This window comes from Toxorhynchites rutilus, chromosome 3 (genome assembly GCF_029784135.1).
Source record: "Toxorhynchites rutilus septentrionalis strain SRP chromosome 3, ASM2978413v1, whole genome shotgun sequence".
Taxonomy (NCBI): Eukaryota; Metazoa; Arthropoda; class Insecta; order Diptera; family Culicidae; genus Toxorhynchites; species Toxorhynchites rutilus.
The window spans coordinates 97,951,978-97,974,704 of NC_073746.1; the positions used below are offsets into that span (position 1 = coordinate 97,951,978).

Below are 22,727 nucleotides of genomic sequence, written 5' to 3' on the forward strand. Positions count from 1 at the left end.
GTACTGTCAAACGCCAAGCGGTGTCGCTGTAACAGCCGTCAAACGAACGAAGGACGGTGTTGTTGCATCTTATCCGTTTTGTGGGTGAGCTTTTCTCTACTGCCCCAGGATTATTTCTATGCCCTTGCTTTCGCTGGAATAGCATCAGGACGAATAGCGGAAAGTTCAGCGCATTCTTCATGAAGTCAGCAAAGTGAGGCAAAACAGTTGAGCCGGTTCATAACAGTGGGCCTTAACTGGCAGCAAAAGTGAAGCTTCCGGAAGTGTGAATTTGCTCACATATTTTCTACGGTCGTGTGTCTTCAAAACAGGTGATAAGTGTGAACTCGAGTTCCTGGTGACGCAAAACAAAAAAGTACTTAAACTGACACCATACCGGAAGGTTAGCCGCGCCGAAGGAGAAGCAATTCTCAACAGAAATTAACCTTCAAAATGGATGCTTTGCCGGAATCAGCTCATTTTAGCAAAAATCAACCACTGTTTGTTGTCCGCAGCTAGCTGGTTTGCGCTCCAAACAGAGGACCAGCAATCTTACCCAATTGGTGAGTATCCTTTTTCCCTGTATGACTATTGTGCAAAACAGGTCAACAGGTGCGGATATTGGTATAAAAAATGACAATTAATTTTGGTTACGCTGGCATTGCGAGACAGAAAGAACATATTTGAAGGTTGTTTCGTGATTAAAATATCTGTGTTAGAACAGCTTAATCAAAAAGAAAGAGAAAGGTGCAATGAAGTAACAATCAACAAATAAATCACTATCATGATGAAATACAATTCAATTTCAGTGTTTTACCCTTAGTTTCATGGTGAAAGTTTTATCCCAATAAATTCATCACACTTCGCTCACGTTGTCATGTTTGGAGGTCCAGGAAACGTTCAATCTTTAGATGGTTTGTTAATTGCATACGTTCCTCGTGCAAGACCCAATATTGCTGAAATGATTAAATATTCTCTACGAGAAGAATTAGTGATTAAAGTATTCATGCATCATATGTGTAATCAATTCACACACTGAACCATTTATTGCGATCAGGGGAACGTGACAACATATGTCTCAAACGCTTCCATGTCTAATCCTGGTTTTCCTGTTCGTTCGTTTGTAACACACCAAGATATTACTCTTTTTATACTGAGACTTATGGTCAATTGTTTGCTTTTTTTTCATCCACAGTGTTTAGGGAAAGTGGAAGAGTAGCCCAAGTTATCAATTATTAGTTTTCTGTTTTCAAATTTTTAAAAATTACGTGTATACTCAACGCAACCTTCCCGGATCCAACGATTAAGGTTTTTCCCGGTGGAAAATTATTATCATTAGTTGGAGTAATTTTCGACTACTAAACGAACCTGTCACTTTATTTCGAAACAAGTTGAACCCCATCTATCGACTTGATCATCCTGTATTATATCGGAGCCCGTAATATCAAACGGTCATACTTAGTTGAAAGTTAATCAAGATGGTAAAGGAGAAGCCCAATTCGACCCGAATCTACGACAAAGATGGATACCGACGACGCGCCGCGTGCATCTGCGTACGATCTGAAACTGAGGCTGAGGTGAGTAGGACATTAAATTAGGTTCTCTAGAGGGCTAAATAATTACAAATAGCATTTTATATACCCTTCCGTACAATTGAAGGTTCTACTGGTAACGTCATCACGCCGTCCTGAGCTGTGGATTGTACCCGGTGGTGGAGTCGAACCTGACGAAGAGCCTTCGTTGACAGCAACCCGCGAGGTTCTAGAGGAGGCGGGTGTGATCGGCAGTCTGGGACGGTGTCTAGGGATATTCGAGGTAAGTCATTAACGCGCAAACTGACGCATCCCACCAATCAACACGAAACCATTTTTAATTCCATATTTTTGATTCAGCTAAAATTATGGCATTTCGTTCGGCACTAAATACGGTGCCAATTTACGATATTAGTTTTTTAAAGACGATCACAAATAATTATTGAAAAGGGCTTCTGCAATGATTTGTTGATTTTGATTTTGAAAGGTCTCTAATCAATCAATTGTGATACAAACTCTTTTATGTATGGTTCTACTTCTCCTATCTGAAATTTACTTAATTATCAATAGGGGTAGGGTAATCAAGACGTACACCTTAAGTAAAATTTGATTTTTTTTTCCTGGATTTCACAAAAAAAATCAGCTATCTCATCACGAATCGATAGCCTGTTAATAATAAAAATTGTTTCTGAGACTGAAACTTTGCTAAATTTTTGTGTCCTGCATCTTTCAAGTCATCTGAGTTACAGGGTGGCCACCCATTCGGGAAATGCGGGAAAAAGTCGGGAATTGCTCCACGAAGTCGTGATTTTTTTGCGCTGTTTTTTTTCGGAGCTCTGAAAAAATTACTGTATACATATGTTTTAGCGCATTACGTCTTGCTTCTTCTTCTTCTTGAATGACGTTAACGTTCCCTGTGGAACTTTCGCTGTCTCAACGTATGCATTAACTAGCGTCATTTATTAATACTTAGTTGAGATTTCTTAAGCCAAATAACACACCTTGAATGTATTCCGAGGGGCAAGCTCTTGAATACGCGTGAACACAGGAAATTTCATTGACGAAAAATCCTTCGGCCAGAACGGGAATCGAACCCGAACACCCGGCATGAAAATGTGAGACGCTAACCACTCGGCCACGGGTGCACTGCGTGAATCTTTGTTTTCCAAAAAATTCTGCTCTGTTGAAGAAAGTAATACAATGTTTCATGAATGAAACTGGAAAATGTTTAAGGATTTTACAAGCGATGTTCAAGAACTTACGAAACTGTACGAGTCGTACGAAATTCTCAACACGAAATTCGCAATCAAAACAACAAGGGATTCTGTCAAAACTTCCGATAAAGATGTGCCGGCTGTCGTGAGTTGTACTGCGGATTTTTGACCTCTGACATATCCCATTACTCGTTACCTTACGTGTATTAACCCGGATTCCAACATTCCGGATTAGTGAATAAACGGATGGAGATATACTTGGAAGAATTCACCGATAAACAAGATTTGTCCGGCGCTTGTGCAGATAAAATAAAGAATGAGTATGGACAATTGTGTTTAACGTCTTCTGCTAAAATTATATAATCTGCATATCGAAAAAAGGTCAAAGATTGATCAATTTTTGGATGGGACTTATCACTCAATCGAAGATGTAGCTTCCAAATTTGACCTTGTTAGTGAAAAAAGTTCTGATTCTATCGCATGGCAATGTATCATTGGAAAGAGAATTTTTATATCAACGAAAAGGGCTTGTTAGTAAACCAAATAGAGAAAAATCTAACGGCATAGAGAAACTTGTACGATGCAATCACTAATGCAGGAGGAGTCACTGGTTTTGTCGTAACGAAATCAAGATAGAAAATGAGAAAGAAATCGCTGCAAAACTAAAGCGGGAAGCAGAAAAAGATGCGAAGGAACTTGAGGCGGAATAAAAATGCTGGCGGGAGCCCAGAGAGATGCAGCCTAGATGGACGAGAAAATTAAAATGCTCAAATAGTGTTGAGAGTTGAACTGAATTCGAATAACGTACAATAAACATCAGATTTATCCACATTTTTTTCTCTTATGATTTTCTTATCGCATCCAATAGAAACATTCGTGTCTTTGAGAAAATAGTAGTTGATAGTGAAATGTATATCCAGCATACGGGTCTAAACAAGTCCTTAAAATAAATCCATGCTCCGGAGCCCCTAATTCATGTCCGATTGAGCTGAAATTTTGCACAGGTCATTTTGCTGAACCAATAAACAAAATGTACATGGTCGGTTCTTTAAATTCGATAATTATCTCAGGCTAAGTCCCAAAAGGTCCAAAAAGGACCAAAAATTTTTTTTTCGAGATGACACCAGATCTCGAAAAAAAATTATTTTTTTAAATTTCCAAATTCAAAAAATCAGAACTTTGAGCGCTTTGAGGCACCCCTGAATCATGTCCGATTCAGCTGAAACTTTGCACAGATAAGTTTTTTGGCCCAATAAACAAAATGTACATGGTCGGTTTTTGAAATTCGATGATGAATTTTTTTCCCATACATCCATTGCCACCCTGAAAAGGCGGCCATCTTAGCAACCCCTTGCTCGTCTCAGCTCCAGTCACTGTCGAGTCGAGCAAAATATCATATTCCAGTACACTAGTTTCATTGGAATGTTTCATTTGGTAGTCTGACAAGACTGCTGTCACTTTTCTCGGTATGATAATTGATGTCAGAAGCAGGGTTGCCAATAATATTTTTCAAAAAACTGGAAGATTGTTCTTAAAAAAACTGGAAGAAAACTGGATGCCTAGAAATCGTTTTACTTCAAGAAGTTCGGTTTTGATTTATCTAAAATCATTTCTTATACTTATTCCAATGTCCGAGAAACAGTATTCCATTCAAAGCGTATAGTAGATCATAAAATAGCGAAATAAACCATGAATTAACCATTCGAGTAGATCAAAATAACGTTTTCCACCACTCGAACATTACTGTGAAACAACACTTGAGGATCTTTTCTTCTAAAACCTCTAAAAAATATGTTTTTTTTTGGTTAAAACTTAAAAAATCTCGTATTTTTTTGCTCGAAAATGTGATTAATTGTCGTACACAGTTTCTGATTATAGATAACTGCGTCAAACCTAACCTGAATTTTCTGTTCTTTTCCTTCTCGAATTTTGACATTTCTGTAATGTTTTTTGACCATCTTCGAGCTATTTTTTCGCACTCACGAAGAATACGAAATAAAAAACTTCTCCTGCGAATGACGGATCTCTATAGTAGCAAGTGCGAAAAAGAACATCCCAAAGCCCATAAGGAGAACGGTTGTAAGTTGCTATTCGTGGCTACTACCTAGAGAAAGATAACTCTCCACCGTTGCGATTGGAGTTCGATGCAGAGTACGCACGATCGATAACGGAACATATCGCCGGGAATATTGGATTTAGAGAAGCTCTCGGTTACCTTCTCAGGTTATCAAAAAATAACTCTCCTCCGTCCGGATGAGATTCCTATAAAACGTACGCGCGATGCATAATATCTTCAGGTTTCTAGAGGAGTTCTCTCGGATTCTCAGGTTTCCAAAAGACAGCTCTCCCCTTCCAGATTAGAGTTCGATATATCGCCGGTCCGATTAGTTTTAGAGTTCTTTTGGTTATCCTTCCAGGTTTTATTAATACCTCTCCGCCGTCGCGAATGGAGTTCTATAAAGTGTATAAGCTATGCATAACACCGGGATGATTAATTACGTTAACACAGTTAATTTTCCATCGTTGCGATTGGATTTCGATGGGAAAAGATGCGATAAATAATAGAATGTATAGCCGATCCAATTAATTGTACAGGTTTTCCTTTTCAGGATACCTGAAAATAATCTTTCCCGCATGTTGTAACACATGAGATTTTCGGAATTCGCTTTCGTCAAATAGTCAATTGATATAAACGGATGTGAACGGAAGGAAGATTACTTAGTTTTCATATTCATATCAATTAAATATATGGAGCACATTGCATAGTGTCTTCTGAGCTTTAGAATGATTTGGAGGACCCATCACGTCTGATGCTAAGACGTTGGGCCTGAACACGAACGTCACTTCACGGTGAAAACGAAATGAATTGTATGTAATTTGTATGCATTTCACATCGTTTTCACCGTGAAGTGACGTTCGTGATCAGGCCCGTTATATAAACTCAAAGCCAGCATAGCACGCGGGCTCTATGAATTTTTTGTATTTTTTTTTATTTTGTTATGAACATTGTAGATCAATTGGTCTGAACTTCAGAATGTTTTGGAGGACCTAGAACATATAATATAAAAATATTATATATAAATATATATATATATATATATATATAAAAAAAATATATAAATAAATATAAATTAACTCAAAGACATTGTAGCACGTTTGCTGCTTGGTAAGGCACCTCACGCACTGCGCGAACAGTATTGATTTTCGGATGTGTAAGCAGGAGAAAAATAACACTGAGAGTGCATAAGAAAAGAAATGATACACTTTGGATCGATCGAACGAAAAATGTCAAAAAACGAAATTGGCCAAGGAATAAGAAGGGTGAGGGAGAATGTTTATGCATAATGAATATATTTTACATAACCATATAAAAAAAACACGATACGAATAACGCGAAAAAAGAACAGAAATACCAAACGACGATATCCAGGTTGGATTACCACTGGTGGGGTCCAATCATAGATCGAAGCGCAGCGAAAGCAAAGTGAACTGGATTGCTCAACAGTCCGATGCCGAATGAAAGTTTGCCTCAGCGAGATCCACTGTTTATACTCGAGGCCAGTATTCCTCTTCATTCTTCTACTTTTCCTTTGTTCACGGAGACTTTAAATCCTACGATTTCCCCTTCGTTGGTCGTCGATAAGTTGCTCGTTATTGACAGCTCTGTTCGGGAAAGCACACAAATGGACAGAACAAATGTATGAGAAAATGGAAACGCTTAAAGTTTTCATGAATTTTAACCAATTACAAACCAGGGGATTCTAATGTACAGCATATTGAACAAATCTTAGGGAATTTCCAATTCGTTTAGTATGTAAATCGCCAAAATCCGTTCGTGGCAAAGATAGTTATTAACGTTAACTTTATTTCATAAAAACGTGACCTGTTTTCTGATTTGGCACCCTTAATGAAAGACGTAGTTCTACGTCAAAAACTGGATAAAACTGGACAATATTTTAAAAAACTGGAAGATTTCAGGGTTTAACTGGATCGAGGAAAATAGACTGGAAGAATCCAGATTAAACTGGAACATTGGCGACGCTGGTCAGAAGTGAAGACATGTTTTTGTTTTGAGCAAAAACAACATCGTCTTTCTAATGAATTCGCCTCCCGTTGTATCGGCTTCATTGTGCGAATTGCGAGAGATTTCACCGATGTCCATTGCTTGAAATATTTGCTCTGTGGCTCTCGTGAATATATATGAAAATGGCTAAGAATTAATTGTGAGTACAAGAGGAAGCTCGTATCTTCGATTTCGATCAATCCGAACGGGGTATAGTGTCGAATTCGTTTGACGCAAAAATCTCATCAATCCATCATGAAATGACTAGACAATAAGCATTTGGAATTGGACATTTCTCACGATGCGATCGATTTTCATTATTCAATTTGTACCCCCAATATGTTCCCAAAACACGTCAAAAGACACAAATTTTAAAATGCCATAAAAATCATTTTTCATTTGCCCAGAATCAAATTTCTTCAAGTTGTTGGAGACATTATTTAAAATGTAGTTTTTAAGATGTTCCTATTTTCAACTCTGTTTACATTTATTTCGGTAAAAAAAATATTTTTTTTGCATGTATTTTTTCCAGAACCTTAAAATTATCATCTTTAACTTTGTCTAAGACACCATTTCAATCAAATAACCCGCTTTGGCATTATAGTTTATTTTCTGAAATGATACCATTTTTGTATAAGCCTGTTTCAAAAATTATCGTGATCGTACTTAAAAACCTAATACACCCATACCTCGTATTACGGCCTAGATACGTTCCTTGGTCGCTAAGAAAAAAGCCGTATAACGAATCAATTATTCTCATACAAATTCTATCGGATCGATTCCAACTTTGTTCGGCGAAATGCCGTATAACGAGCGGCCGTATAGCGAGGTAAGGGTGTACCGTAAAATGTCGTCATACCTAGTGTTGAACAAGTTGGCAAAGTTCCATCTAAACCAAAAATATGAAAATTCTTCGAAATTTCGTTTTGATTGGTGGAATGCCTCAGCCACGTTTCATTATTTTCATGGGAAATCTCTTCAACACTTGCAGAACAGTGAACATAAGCATCGGACTGAGGTGTTTGTTATGGTCGTTACCCAGGAACTGGAGGAATGGGAAGACTCGAAAACGATCGGTCGCAAACGTCAATGGTTCTCGATCGAAGAAGCTCTCACGCAGCTGGCACTGCATAAGCCTACCCAGCGCCACTACCTACAGCAATTGCGCAACTCGAAAAATGACTCATCACTCACTTCGAACTGCATACACGTCGTTACCGACGACCCGGAGGATGACGAAGGAGAACCAACAAATACGTTCAGCGAGAACCAAACGACAACACCACCTGCACTGGAAACCGAGACACCATCAGTCGACATGGAAGCAACTTCTTAAATTTAAACCGAATGTGTAAACCACTTTGATTTGCTTGCTTTCCTCTGTAAAGAAAATTTCTGAAGGAAGAGTCCAAAACAACTATTCTCCACATAAATGTTGCCGTGATTTCCGCCCCGTTTTCTGAAGTCTAGCTCTGGCATTCACTGCGGAAAATCAAAATCATCGTTTCATATCCATCTCATAGAACAAGTATTTTGCTTTATTTTCGAATAACTCGACGAACTGTTGGCAAACTTCGATGAAAAATTCTACTCAGTATATACAGAATGACATCAGAACCGCATTATGCAATTTTGAAGTACACCTGTTTTAGTAACAACTTTCCACAATCACCGAATGCCCTGGAGGATGTTCCACTCATCTAAACCTAACGAGAGCAAATATTAAATTCACAGGCAAATGTGGAATATTTTAAAGAATAATTCAAGTTTACACGATAAAATATTCGAAATGCTGATAACAATAAACAATGCATTCATAACGAAGAACAACTTACATTAGCAGAAGATAAAAACTTTATCAATTGAGTAAAAATCTGGCGGAAATTACTAATGTGGAAGGATAAGCTAAAACCAGCGTAGAGAAAATATAGAAATGAAACAACCCACAAACTTTTACGACCTCCTAACATCATACAGCGGATCCTATTTCGGGTTGTTTGACAATGCTAAATTGAGTTGTTTTTTTTTTTTTTTTTTTTTGAACAAAATGTGGCCTGCCTTCTCCGATTTTTTACAGCGAAAAAAGGTGGATTTTCTTAAAAGGCGAATGACAATGAATGCAAATTAATGGTGTCGTAAAGCGAACGGAGTAAAATTAATATTCCAGCAAATGTTGAAAATTTGTTTTTGTTTGTTTTTTTTGCGAGATTACTTACAACATACAACACCCGAGGCGTCAATATACAATGTGAACAAGTTGTGAGAAGAACCGGGAAGTATTGGTGATTAGAATTTCTAAATTATACTTTGAATATCTATACGGATAACACATTACGATAATTTATTAATAATAAAAAAAACTATAATGTAATTATTGTCAGGAGAGAACATGAGGGAAAGGACAATTCTTTAAGCAAAAAAAAATGCATCAAATGTATTAGCATTTATTAAAAAAAAAACGTGTGAACCCGATTCCGCTATATCCGAAATTTTATCTGTATGAATGGTGTCCCACATCAAATTGCATCACGGAACAAATGCTGTAGAAAATTATCCATTGAGTATTTTCTCTAGGGAATTTATGGAAAAATAGTTCAGAGTGTATTGTTTACACTGTATTTTTATCGTTGTCAGTTTTTGGACAATTTGCGTCCTCAACTCTATCATCTGGACATCGGAAAACAATTCGGAGTTGTGCGGTCAACGGTGAGTCGTGTGACTAAACGTTACTACCGAACTCAGAGCATCGAACGGAAGGAGAAATGTGGTCAGAATTGATGTTCTATTATTGATCAGGAATACAAGCGTGTCGTGAAAGCGTTTAAACGGAATCAATGTTTCGGTTGTGGCAAAAAAGTCTGCCCAAGTCTTTCGTTCAGAGAGCCAAGGACCGATAGGGACTGCATACGTACAAAGTGCAGAGGGCTCCAAACGTGACGAACGACAAAATACAGTGGGAAAGTCACGGACCCGATAACTGTACACTAGAATGTCAAAATTAAAAATGTTGATTCCCACGAAAAACTACTCTATGCGAAATATCAGCTCAATCGGACTTCTTCTTTTTGTCTTTAAGAGGGTTTAAACTTTTCAGTTCATTCGCCTCTAGGATAAGCTGACCTATAGCTCCATCGGGGCTCAACGTGTTAGATAAGCCTGAAGAACTAGTGGATGCTGGACAGGAAGAGGCAGAGATGTTTGATGAAGTATCGTAAATGAAGTGCCAGGCGGACTTACGGCCGGGACCTCAACCATGGCCGATGAATAGATAAATGTCGACATGTTCTTTAACCTTTACGTGGCTTTAGCGGTCAGCTGTTTCTCCGTTTTGTCCATGAAGTTATTGAAGGAAATCTTCCGTTTGAAGATCGCCCATTTTTTTTCTATCCTTCGCAGCTAGGGGATGTTGGTAAGGTTGGCGGTCTTCGCTACGACGTTTATTTTCAGCGGATTCATCTCCTCCATTGATCTCTCCGTTGCGTGATATCTCTTTATGAAGGCGGAAACTTCCGGCAGGCATTTCGTGTATATCTCTGCGTTCACCACAAGACTCGAAAGAAGAGCGGCTTGGACATTCCCTTAGCGCCGATCGTCAGCCAGAGACGTTAATGCTTACCTCATTTGTGGGCTACCCGGTCCCCTGACATTCGTTGAATTCTAGCGTCAACTAGGATTCGTCATTCATTATTAGCACGACATAGCATTTCGCAGGAAAGAAGTTTTTCACCAGCATAGAGTGATGAAGGAAGAGATGCGATAACTATTAACTGCTACTTGTCTAATTATTTTCTAGGTTTTAGTACATTAAACCGTTTAACTTAAAAAGTTTTTTTTACTATTAATGTAGTATAGCGCTACAGACAAACAAACATACAAATTACAAGGCAAGCTTAATAAAACCTTTTAAAAATCACCGAAGGGGGAAATCGGGATTTTCGAAAAAGTTTTTGATGCCGAATGTCTTCAAATTGCATGAATCGTCGAGATCTACCACTACTCAAAAAAAAAGTTGTCAAAAATCGACTCTCTGGGGCTAAGTCGTTTCTTCGGAATACGAGGCAAAACGTATGGATTGGGGTACCAATTGGGGTCATATCGATTTTTCCTACGGGACTTCCTGCGAAATGTTGATTTGCACGATAAAATACCCTACGCAAAATATTAGCTTATTCGGACTTCATTTATTTTTTTTTATTGGCGCAGATCTCAAAATTTAAATTTTCTGAAAATCGAAAAATCACCCAAGCGAGGAGTGAAGGAAATCGGGATTAATAAAAACTTGATGCCAAATGTCTTAAAATCACATAAAACGTTGAGATTTACTGTCATCTAAAAAAAAATTTCGTCAAAAATCGACTTTTCAAACAAAAAACGATCAAGTGCCAAAAAATCAAATTCTGACCAAAAAATTTTTTTTCGAGACAACAGTAAATCTCGACGTTTTATGCAATTCTATAACATTTGGCACCAACAATTTTTTTTTGAAACCCCGATTTCCCCTTGGGTGATTTTTCGATTTTTAGAAAACTTAAATTTTGTCTTCTGCGACAATAGTGAATGAAGTCCGAATGAGCTAATATTTTGCATAGGGTATTTAAGTGGCGTAGTGTAGGGGGGAAGGGACCGTGATATTTGTTTGAAAAAAAATCTTTGAAACTTTAGAATGAACGTCGCCCGTATTTTGACGTAGAACTACGTCTTTCAGGAAGGGTGCCAAATCAGAAAACAGGTCACGTTTTTGTGAAATAAAGTTAACGGTAATAACTATTTTCACAGCGAACAAATTCTGATACTTTGCACGCCAATGGAATCGGAAATTCTCTAAGATTCATTTGATATACTATACAGTACAATCCACTGATGCCTAAACAGATTAAATTAATGAAATCTGGAAGCATTCTAATTTTCCTATACATTTGTTCTGCCGATTTGTGTGCATTCCCGAACAGAGCTGTCAATAACGAGCAACTGACATTCGTTTCTGCCCGTTTTCTACATACTTGGTTTAAATGAGCCATCCGCGATTTGAAGCCACACCACTTCTCGTTTGGTGGTCATCGAAGCAACATGGTTACCGCAGAGTGTCGAGCGGGAGAGGATTGTTTTCTTGACGTGTGAAGGAGGAGTATGGAATAGAGTTTCTTTCCACAAGGGCCCTTCTCAGGGCTTAGAGGCGGAAACCAAAAATAGAATATAATGAAAACACAGATGCGAGTGAGCTAGCATACCACAACGAGCGGATATCATTCATGCCTAATGCTGAATTCACACACATACACACACAGCTCGATACAAGGAGAGGAAGCCCTCTGTATCGAGGTGTGCTACGACAAAGAAGAGCATTATACGAGAATGTTTTGTGCTAGTGCGGATATGGAAGATTATCCAGAATTTTGGAATATAGATATGCACTACATTTATTCAGATAAACGTATATTTCATGAAAGTATGTGTGGTGAATTCTCTTCACGTTCAAATGTAAATCCGTTTCCGATTTTTTAACCTCTTTTATTCCAAATACGAAGGTTACAGACGGTTAAAAAATTCCTACATATAACAATTAAGTACAAAGTAAGTATACAAATAATTAACTTCATCGTAACTCACGTTTAGTATTTATATTCAAATTTACAATATTTTCTTTTCTTTTCAGCTAATCCAATTTTCTTTTCAGGTTTTCCAATCAATCACTTTCTTTACAGGTTTTCTAATCAATCGTTTTCCTTTCAGCTTCTGGTTTGCTTTGTTTACCTCTATATGACAGACCGTCACTTTCTAATTTCCACCGCTCCTGTACCAAAATGTTAGAGAGAGGTGCGACGACTGTGTTGCTGGAGCAATGGTGTCATGTTAAGGTGACACAGTCGTAACACTCCCCCCGGGTTGATCTGTCTCCAGGTTTACTTCCTTATCGCACCGAACGTCAAGTACCGCCAATTTAACCACCGGGTGCTCATACACTCCTCCGGTCGTTGTTTGTACCCCTGCAGAATTTACCCTTCCGTCTTTACCTCTGTTCACAGAAATTACACGCCCTTTGGGCCAGCAGTTCTTCGGAAGTCCTGGGTCGACAATAATCACAATGTCACCCACCTCTATTGCCTTCACTTCGCTGAACCATTTTGTGCGCCTTGTAAGGTCCGATAAGTAATCGCGAACCCAACGTCGCCAGAAGATGTTCGCCTCCACTTGCGAAGATCGCCACGAGCGTCTCAAATTCGCCGCGCTATCGTCGAACAGCGTTGCCGGCTTCAGGCCGCTGGAAGAACCCAAAATAAAGTGGTTTGGAGTAAGGACAGGAGCCTCTGGATCGTCCGCAGGCACGTGAGTCAACGGACGTGCGTTAATGGTGCCTTCGATCTCGACGAACAAATTTCGCAAGAGCAGCTTCGAGTTCCTTACTTGCAGCCACGAAGTTCGTCCCGCGGTCACTGTATATTTGCTGCGGTACGCCACGTCGCACCATAAAGTTTCGGATGGCCATTATGCAGGAGTCCGCACTGAGCGTATGTGCCTCTATGTATACCGCCCGTGTCGTCAAGCATGTCACTAGTACCCCCCACCGTTTTTCTGACCTTCGCCCTACCGCCACCATAATTGGACCAAAGTAGTCAACCCCCGCAAAGGTGAATGGTCTGTTGAATGCCGCCAGTCTAGCCATTGGGAGATCACCCATTAAGGGTGCTTGAGGAATAGCTTTCTGATTTTTACACAATTGACAATTTGCCCTCACGTTCCGAAATACCACACGCAATTTCGGTATTCTAAACACCTGTCGAAGCTCATTAACCACAGTCTCATGATTTCGATGGTGATAACGCTCGTGATAGTCCCGCACAATCAGTTTTGTAATATAATGGTCTTTTGGAAGAATTATTGGATTCTGCGCGTCCATCGTAGCATACTCGCATCTACCGATTCTGCCTCGCATTCGCATCACTCGTTCTTCGTCATAAAGGGATTCATCTTAAATATTCTGCTCTGCTTACAGACCGCCCTCTTGGTAATTGTATTCCCAGATAAAATTTCCACTTCCTCGGGAAAAGATTCTTCCTGCGCGCGCCTGAGAAGGTAGTTCGATGCTTGCTGTAGTGCTTTGCTACTTAACAGTCCGTGATCACGCTGGATTCCCTTAGCCTTGCTGCGACAGTTGTGAAGGAATCGGAAAACGAAAGCTACAGTTCCGACTAACCGTTTCCAGTTGTCGAAATACTCCACGTTTATACACGAATCTGTAACCATTCTATGGTGAAACATATGTTGACGCATTTCCTCCTTAGTAGAACCAGTTGTGAACGGCTCGACTGGCCAATTATCGCGCTTCTGTCGTATGAACTCCGGTCCGTTGAACCATCGACTCTCGCTTCCGAGATCTGGCAAACGTTGCCACTTCGTAGCTTCGTCCGCAACGTTGTCTTTTGTACCAACCCATCTCCAATCTGCAATTCCACTATTTTCCAAGATATCGCTAACACGGAAAGCCACAAATTGGAAGTACCGACGATGATCAGACCGAATCCAGCACAACACATCACGAGAGTCCGTCCAGAAAAAATTCTCATCCACCCTAATGTGAAATTACTAGTTGCGGTAATCGCAAGTCGTACTCCTATGACTGCAGCCTTTAGCTCGAGCCTCGGTATTGAAACTAATTTGAGTGGAGCTACTCGAGACTTCGCCGCAACGATTGCACACTCAACGGATCTACCCTGCTCGAAGCGTAGATACACTACGGCTGCATAATCGTACTCGCTGGCGTCGACAAAAGTGTGTAATTGCACATTAGTTGTTTGATTTATCGATGTGCTTTGCCGGTAGCATCTCGGCACACGGACATGCTGTACTGACGGGAGAACCTTTAACCACTTTTCCTATTTTTCGTTGATATTATCTGGAATTTCATCATCCCAGCCGATGGCGGAGCGCCAAATTTCCTGCAGCAGAACCCTGAGGAAAATCAACAAGTGTGAAAGTAAACCCAGAGGATCGAAGATGGCCATCAATGTCCGCAACACTTCCCTCTTCGTTGGTCGCCGTCTTCCCAACAACAGATCTGAATCATGCTTCGCCGATAACTTAAATGTTAGTGTGTCTGTTGCGGTGCACCACCACATACCTAGAACTTTCTCTGTGGCTAGTTTCGATCCAATGTTCAGGCTCTTCTCGTCGATCTGTTCCTTCTGCAGAGCTGCAAGAACCGCAGGAGAGTTGGATAGCCAATTACACATTTCGAATCCGGCTTGGATGTGAACATAATGAACATCTCGAGCTAGTTGAATCGCTTCGCCTTCCGTCTCCGTGCTCACCAGCATATCGTCCACATAGTGGTTCTTAACGATCGCTTTAGACGCCGCCGGATACTGTCCTGCGTGTTTCTCAGCGTTCAAGTTTTTGACGTATTGGGCGCAACTCGGTGAACAACACGCCCCAAACGTCATTACCTGCATAATGTAGGTACTTGGTTCTGCTTCTGTCGGAGTCTCCCTCCATAGAAATCGCTGACGGTTTTGGTCCTCTGTCGAAATCCGTACCTGGTGGAACATTTCTCTCAGGTCACCACAAAACGCCACCTTTTTTTCCCGAAATTTGATGAGCACGGACATAAGGGAGGTAAGTTGATCTGGTCCAGTCAACAGCATCGAATTCAGTGATACACCGCTGGCTTTCGCCGCCGCGTCCCAGACGATCCGTACCTTACCCGGCTTGTTCTGGTTAAAAACGGGGAAGATCGGAAGATACCATACTCGATTTCGTGTTTCCGACAACTCCTCTTTTGTTAACTTGCGAATATAACCCTTTGCAAGGTATTCACTTATTTTTGTTCGCAATACTGCTGCCAGCTCAGGATCTTTTTTCAGTCTTGACTCCAGACAGCACAGTCGCCGTAATGCCATGGGTTTGCTATTTGGAAGGCAAAAATCATCGTACTTCCACAGCAATCGGGTGACATAATTTCAGCTCGTGTGATGCACTTGAGAATGTCTTCAGCCCGCTGGTTTTCGATTGATGCGAGGGAATTTTTGGGTTTGTAAACCCCTAAGTTCTCAATCGAGAAATACTCGGTCATCATGTTCTGAAGGGCAGCATCATCCGTCCCACCACAGGGACACTTCTGCAAACTGTGAAACCCGATTAGTTCTTGACTGGGTTCCGTGCCTCCGTGTATGATCCAACCCAAGCGTGTTTTAGTGGCGATTGGCTGATGTAAACCTCCTTCTCTACCCTTCAACGGAAGCGTCAGGTTAGCATTGTCAATTCCGATGAGAATACGGGGTTGAGCTCCATGAAAGGATTCAACTGGAATTCCACGCCGGTATGGATATTGGTCAACCAACTCTTTTGCGTTCACGGATTGTTGGAATAAATCGAGATTGGAGACAGTATGTACCTCTTGAACGGAGCCGATCTGGCGTGGAGGTAACATCCATACTTCTCACGCTCAAGATCACGAGTTCAATTCTCACTCCCGACACTCTTCCAAAATGGAAAAAGTGACGAACCAGCCAGAAGCATTGAAAGTCACTATAATACTGAAAAAAAAATACCTCTTGAAGACTGTACTTCTTGTGATTCTCCCCCGTTCCAGAAATCTCGACATTCAACCGCAGGGAATCGTTCTCCAAAAGGCTCTTATTGCTTGTCCATCGGAGACACAAAGGCTCTGGTTTTCCGCTAAGCCTGAGCTCTGTCGCTAAAGCAGCATCTATTAAGGTTAGCGACGATCCATCGTCTAAGAAGGCATGAGTTCTGATCGATTTCTCTGGTCCGTATAGGATTACGGGAACGACTCGGAAAAGCGTTTTGTTTGTAGACTTCAGATGCATATTACACTCGCGTTCTGCTTGCGCACTTTGCTGCACATCTTCCGCTTCCGCTTCATGGATATCTGATTCGACGTAGTGCTGTCTCGTTGACTATTGTGAAGAAGCTGATGGTGCTTGAATTGACATCCGTTCTTCCCACAAACTTGTTGAGATCTGCACGATCCTTTGTGTTTCTTCAGGCACTTTCTACACAAACTAAATTCTTTCACTGTCGCCCATCGTGAATTGTAGCTAAGTTCAGCAAACCTCTTACACTTGTCTACGCTGGGACAGCTGTTCTTGCATATTAAACAGGTTTTTTATGGAGGATTTGGTGATGCAGACCTGACGAGCTGATTCGACATATTTCTAGGATCCTCTACGTCGTCCGTATGCGCACTGAGATAAGCCGCGTCTTTCTTGCCACGAGTTGCTCTTGATTCAATACTTGGTAACATGGCAATCGGGCAAACTGTCTCAGCGAGATCGTACAACCACATGGAGAAAGTGGTCAGGCTGACGCATGGAAGATTCCGACGGTATTTGGCCCAGTCCACCTTAATCGATGGCGGCAGCTTGTCGACGAATTCACGCAGAAGCATGACGTTGTGTGAATACTCGTCCAACTGGCAAGCCTCTATTGTGGCACATAAATTCTGGACCGCTACTGAGAACTCTATGAGTGTATCCAATCTATCCGACTTCGGTGGAGGTGTGGTCCTTACTTTCGCAATCAAATTGTGCACAATCACCTCGGGATTGCCGTACAGCATCTTCAACGTCTTTTTTTTTGGCAGACTTATCTCACTTCTTAACTAGGCGAACCTAGCCAGAATTTTCACCTGCCCCCGGGCTTCTGAATGCCAAAGGGGGACTAGGCTCTGCGGAATGCACGTATCTGCATGCTCGTGCTGTTTCAGTCCTGACCGAGAAATTGTCGGACAATCGCGCAGGTGCTAAGGATGACCGACTTTTGGATGCCGGCCAATTCCTTCTCCATATTCAACACCTTTAGCGCTTCCAGAAGTGTCTTCGGGACAATTCCAGTTCCAGAGAGAACGACTGGAACAATTCTTGGGACCTCCCTTAGCCCCCACAGTTCCTTGAGCTCCACGGCCAATGGTCGGTACTTCCAGATTTTGCGACCGTGGGTCTCCTCCAGATTCTGGTTCAGTGGAATAGCTACATCGATGATGGTGACTTTGCGGTCGCTCTTGTCGTAAACCATTATATCTGGGCGGTTGTGGTGGATCGAGAGGTCGGTCAGAACAGTGCGATCCCAGTACAGCTTGAAACGGTCATTTTCCAGGACAGGTGCAGGCAGGTACCGGTAGTTTGGTACGTTGTCTTCCAGTAGAGCACATTGGAGCGCCAGTTGTCGATGAACAATACGGGCCACGTTGTTGTGGCGCTCGGTGTAGGCTGCGTTGGCCAAAACGGGACAGCCTCCCATAATGTGCTCTATGTTTTCACCTGGTTGATGGCACATCCGGCAAATGTCATCAACGTCTTGATGCCAGACGTACCGCCTGCAGTTTCTCGTCGGCATTATCCTGTCCTGGATGGCTATCATGTCGGCTTCTACTACTGAAGAGAGTTCACCACGCGTTAGCCACAGATTAGATGCGGCCTTGTCGACGTGTGGCCGGTCCAGTTGATGGGGGTGGGCACCATGCACTGGCTCCTGCTTCCAAGCTGCAATCTTCTCCTCCACTGTCTGCAGATTGCAGTTGAGTTGGTACTCCGCTTGCGCCAAGTGCAGAGCGCTGTATCCTCTGTCGGCAGCGCAGACAGCCCGGTATAGCGCGTTTTGGTTGGCGCGTTCTGCGAAGTACTCGCGCAGTTGTCATACCTGGGCAACACACAGTGCAGATATGTCGACTATTCCAAGTCCCCCTTCTTTGCGTGGCAGTGAAACTCTCTCCAGTGCCGATTGAGGATGGTGCATTCCGGCCTCTTTAAATGCTTTCCTCATCCTCCTCTCAAGGTCCTCTAGGTCAGTTTTGCTCCATTTGACTACACCAAAACTGAAGGTCAGCAGGGGAACCGCGAATGTGTTGATCGCGCGTACCTTGTTCCCCGCGTTGAGAGAAGTCCTCAGGACACAGTTCACTCGACTCAAGAACTTGTCTCGCAGCTCCGTCTTGATGTCGGAGTGGCGAATCCCGGTGAGCTGTCGGAATCCAAGATATTTATAGGATTCGCCACGAACCATGTCTCTTATAAACTCGCCGTCATAGACCTCGTAACCTCCGGATTCGGTAAGCTGCTCTTTCAGCAGTCGGACACAGCGGCACTTGTCGAGGCCGAACTCCATGCAGATGTCCCTGCTTATGTCTTCGACAACCCGGATAGCTACACCTAGACGCTGACGTGAATCAGCGTAGACCTTGAGATCATCCATGTAGAAGGTATGGGTCACTTCTTCGTGGGCGCCGTCGCCATACCTTATTTTATAGCCATGACCGTTTCTATTGAGCGTCCTACTGAGGGGGTTCAGTGCCAGACAAAACCAAAGCGGGCTGAAAGAGTCGCCTTGGAATATCCCCCTCTGTATCTGCAGCGTTCTAGACTGCAACACATTTTCCCCATCACTAAGGTGCAGAGACGTACTACACTGCCTCATCGCATGCTGCAGGAACCTAACGACGACGGGATCAATTTTGTAGAGCTCCAATACCCGGACGAGAAACGAGTGAGGTATGGAGTCATAAGCCTTCCTGTAATCGATGTAGGCCATACTTAGGTTCCGTTGGTTATATACCGCCTGGCCGACTAAACTGCGTCGATGATGGCCTGGTCTTTGCAGCCATGCGTATTTTCTGCTCTTCTGCTCTTCTGCGATGATGTGATGCTGTTCGCAGTGAGCAGAAACTTTGGCGGTAATTATGCTGCTCAGTATTTTGTACAGACTCGATAGGCACGTTATCGGTCTGTACTTTGATGGGTTCAATGTGTTGCTGTCTTTCGGGAGGAGGAAGGTGACGCCACGGGTGGCGAATTCAGGAAGGTTGCGTGGGTCACGTAGCACCTTGTTGAAGCACTCAGCTATCTTTGGATGTGCGACGGTCAGCTTCTTGTGCCAAAAGTTCTGGACACCATCGGGGCCCGGTGCTGCCCAGTTCCTCAGGTACCGCGAGGCTTCGCGGACATCGTTCTCTCCGACGATGATAGCTGGCATATCTCCAATTTCACCACAACTCTCCTCCTCCAGTCTTAACCACATTTGCCCGTCGCGATGTTCTACTGAGGTCTCCCAAATACCAGCCCAGAAGTTCGTCACATCGCTAATATCTGGCAAACCTTCGCGGTAGTCGGGCTTCTCGTCGCTAATGTGGTCGTAGAACGCTTTCTCGTTATCTCTGAACATCCGATTTTGTTCCTGGCGCTTTGCAGAGTCAGAGTAACGTTTCAGCCGTTTTGTAAGGACGCTCAATTGCTGTACCAGTGTGTCGAGTTTTTCCGTCAGCTGGTGAGCTCCCAGCTGGCGAAGTTCAGTAGGCCGCACGATCACAGCAACTTGGCGACATAATTTCACCGATCTGCTGCCTCTTTTGTACGCCATCAGTCTTCCAATTGCGGCGCGCTTGTTTAGGATCCGTTGCTCCAATCTCCTTCGCCATGGAGGCTCACGCCTTTCACGGAGATGTTGGAGCAGTCCGCCTCTTGGCCTAATACGGTATCCTAAACTTTTGGCGGTCGCCACAGCAGTACAGTAAACTTTCAGTTGCAGCTCCTCCATGTTCTCAGCATCAACCAAGTGCAGCGGAAGAACGTGCTCGTTCATGAGCTTTACTGCACTTGTCAGCCTGCGGGAATGCTGCAACTTCGGGATCCTGGGGCGCGACAAAGGGTCCGTGTCGCGGAACTGTGAGATCGCCTCGTCGTAATGGAAGACCAGATCGCGTAGTAGTTGTTGATCTGGCTGTTGATCTTCCGGCTCAGGGGGTTGTTGTACTGTGGCCTCCACTGGTGCTGATTCGCGTGCCCCACTCGCGAATGAATTGCTCAGCCGTACTGAACTTCGTCTCGACACATCGCTTGCTCTGCTTGTTCTGGAGCTTAGTTCTCTCTGCACCTGCTGCTTGATCTCGTCGACTTGCGTTTGGGAGAGCATATTGTTGCGTACAATCGCTCTACGCCTCGCGTTCATCGCGTTTTGGTCAAGCCTCCCGACGAACTTTGGATACGCTTCCTCGAACATTGCGAGTATTCGAGGGCGACCGCTCACGTCCGTCTCCAAAGCAGTGCAGATGTAATAGGCGCGGATCACGAATTCGTTCATTTCGTGTGTCCACATGATCCGTCGCCTAGTAGTACCCACAAGTGTGGACGACTGTCGTCTGACAGTCGCAACACGCCTCGTAGGCGCAGCGTTTCGTTGGTGATGTCGATGGCTGCTGTTTCCGTGTGGCGGTAGCTCTTCGGGTTGAACCCGGCTGGTGGCCCGCTCTTGCACATCGCCCTCCAGCCGCTGGCCGCTCGCTCTTACGCCCGTTCCAGGACCAGCTCCAGTTCGGGGACCCTCCTCGGGTGATCGCATTCGTAGTATTCGTCTTGACCTTAGCTCCATTGTCTGGGTGTATCTCCTTTGCCCGGGAGACAGCGGGTTGGCAAGGCCTCCATGACCCGGGAGGCCTTCCCCGGGAGAGATATAGCGCTCTGACTCGCTCGCACCCCCTCACTTAGCCACTTTCGACACCCGTTCTCGGAGCCAAGAACACGTGTGTGTGTTTCCAGTTCACGCTAAATCTAAAAATGTCGTCATATGATCTTCGTGGAGGCGTGAGATAGGAACATTTGAGACCAACAGGTAGGCTTTTTTTTTATAGAGGTGAGGAACGCTCTACCAGCCTTATCTGGGAAGGGTTAACCCAGACGTCGAGTGGGGATCGCACCCACAAAAACCAAGCCCTCTACTCCTTGCCTTATTCCCCCTGGGACCACATCTAGGCGACTACTTCAGGGGGTGGCTGTGCTCATGCACTCTTCGAGTTTTCAACGCTGACTAGCGTTGTCCTTCCCTTTTTCTCAATATTTTTTCCTCTCTATCCGCTTTTCAGTTCGCTGCGCTTACGTCCTCTTCGCTGGCATCCACTTACCCGTCGAGACGTGTACCGATTAGGAATTGCCCTCCAACTTGACGCGCAACCCGTCACAGTCACCCTCGCGGGGTTTCTCACCTGTCGAGACGTGCACCGATTAGGAAGCGCCCTCCAACTTGACGCGCGCCCCGTCACAGTCACCCTCGCAGGATTTCTTTTCCCAGCGAAGCGCCGATTAGGTAGTGCCCTCCAACATGACGCGCACTCCGTCACAGCTACTCTCGTGGGGTATGCACCATTTTGATCATGGCTTCATTCTTGATGCTCGTTCCTTCGAAACGTTCGCGGTGTTCCTCCATCCAGGCCACGATCAGGCGTTGTCAGGCAGGCCTTTTGCTGTTCTCCGCGGCAGTATCCGTTTACCTGTCGAGACGTGCACCGATTAGGAAGCGCCCTCCAACTTGACGCGCGCCCCGTCACAGTCACCCTCGCAGGATTTCTCTTCCCATCGGAGCGCCGATTAGGTAGTGCCCTCCAACATGACGCGCACTCCGTCACAGCAGCTCTCGTGGGGTATACACCAGTTTGAAGACGCCCTCCTTGACACTCACTCCGTCGCAGTTATTAAATCGGCATCCGTTTACCTGTCGAGACGTGCACCGATTAGGAAGCGCTCTCCAACTTGACGCGCGCCCCGTCACAGTCACCCTCGCAGGATTTCTCTTCCCAGCGGAGAGCCGATTAGGTGGTGCCCTCCAACATAACACGCACCCCGTCACAGCTACTCTCGTGAGGTACCATCTCTTGCAACAGCCGTCGCCGTTGTTCACCTTTCACCGTCGGGCGTTGTCAGCACTTTGGTCAGCCCTCCACCTTCGCTGCAGCTCCGACATGATTTGTGTGATTGCACTGCTCACGGCATTCCAGATCATCTCGTCGCGACACATCTCCTCCACAATATTCCCGACATGAAGTGCAGGCAGCCCCTCGCGCCTTTCGGTGAACCTGGGACAGACAAAAACGACGTGTTCCGGTGTTTCCTCCATATCTCCACACTCCGGACAGAGGGGTGAAACTGCGTGCCCGAACCG

General features: G+C 43.7%; 2 protein-coding genes across 2 annotated transcripts; one reads left to right on the forward strand and one right to left on the reverse strand.

Moving 5' to 3' along the window:
• The first annotated feature begins 23 nt into the window (after positions 1-23).
• On the forward strand, positions 24-8,826 carry LOC129779114 (diphosphoinositol polyphosphate phosphohydrolase 1). The gene is made up of 4 exons (XM_055786386.1): positions 24-542; positions 1,175-1,556; positions 1,639-1,794; positions 7,780-8,826. The coding sequence occupies exons 2-4, from the start codon at positions 1,458-1,460 to the stop codon at positions 8,122-8,124; spliced, it is 600 nt and encodes a 199-aa protein (XP_055642361.1). The 5' UTR covers positions 24-542; positions 1,175-1,457; the 3' UTR covers positions 8,125-8,826.
• A 5,833-nt stretch (positions 8,827-14,659) lies between these two features.
• On the reverse strand, positions 14,660-17,364 carry LOC129773332 (uncharacterized). Its single transcript, XM_055776932.1, has 5 exons — positions 16,937-17,364; positions 16,756-16,885; positions 16,334-16,702; positions 15,761-16,194; positions 14,660-15,689 (listed from the first exon to the last, which is right to left on the reverse strand). Exons 1-5 carry the CDS (start codon positions 17,362-17,364, stop codon positions 14,660-14,662), a joined length of 2,391 nt encoding a protein of 796 aa, XP_055632907.1.
• Between the last annotated feature and the right edge of the window lie 5,363 nt (positions 17,365-22,727).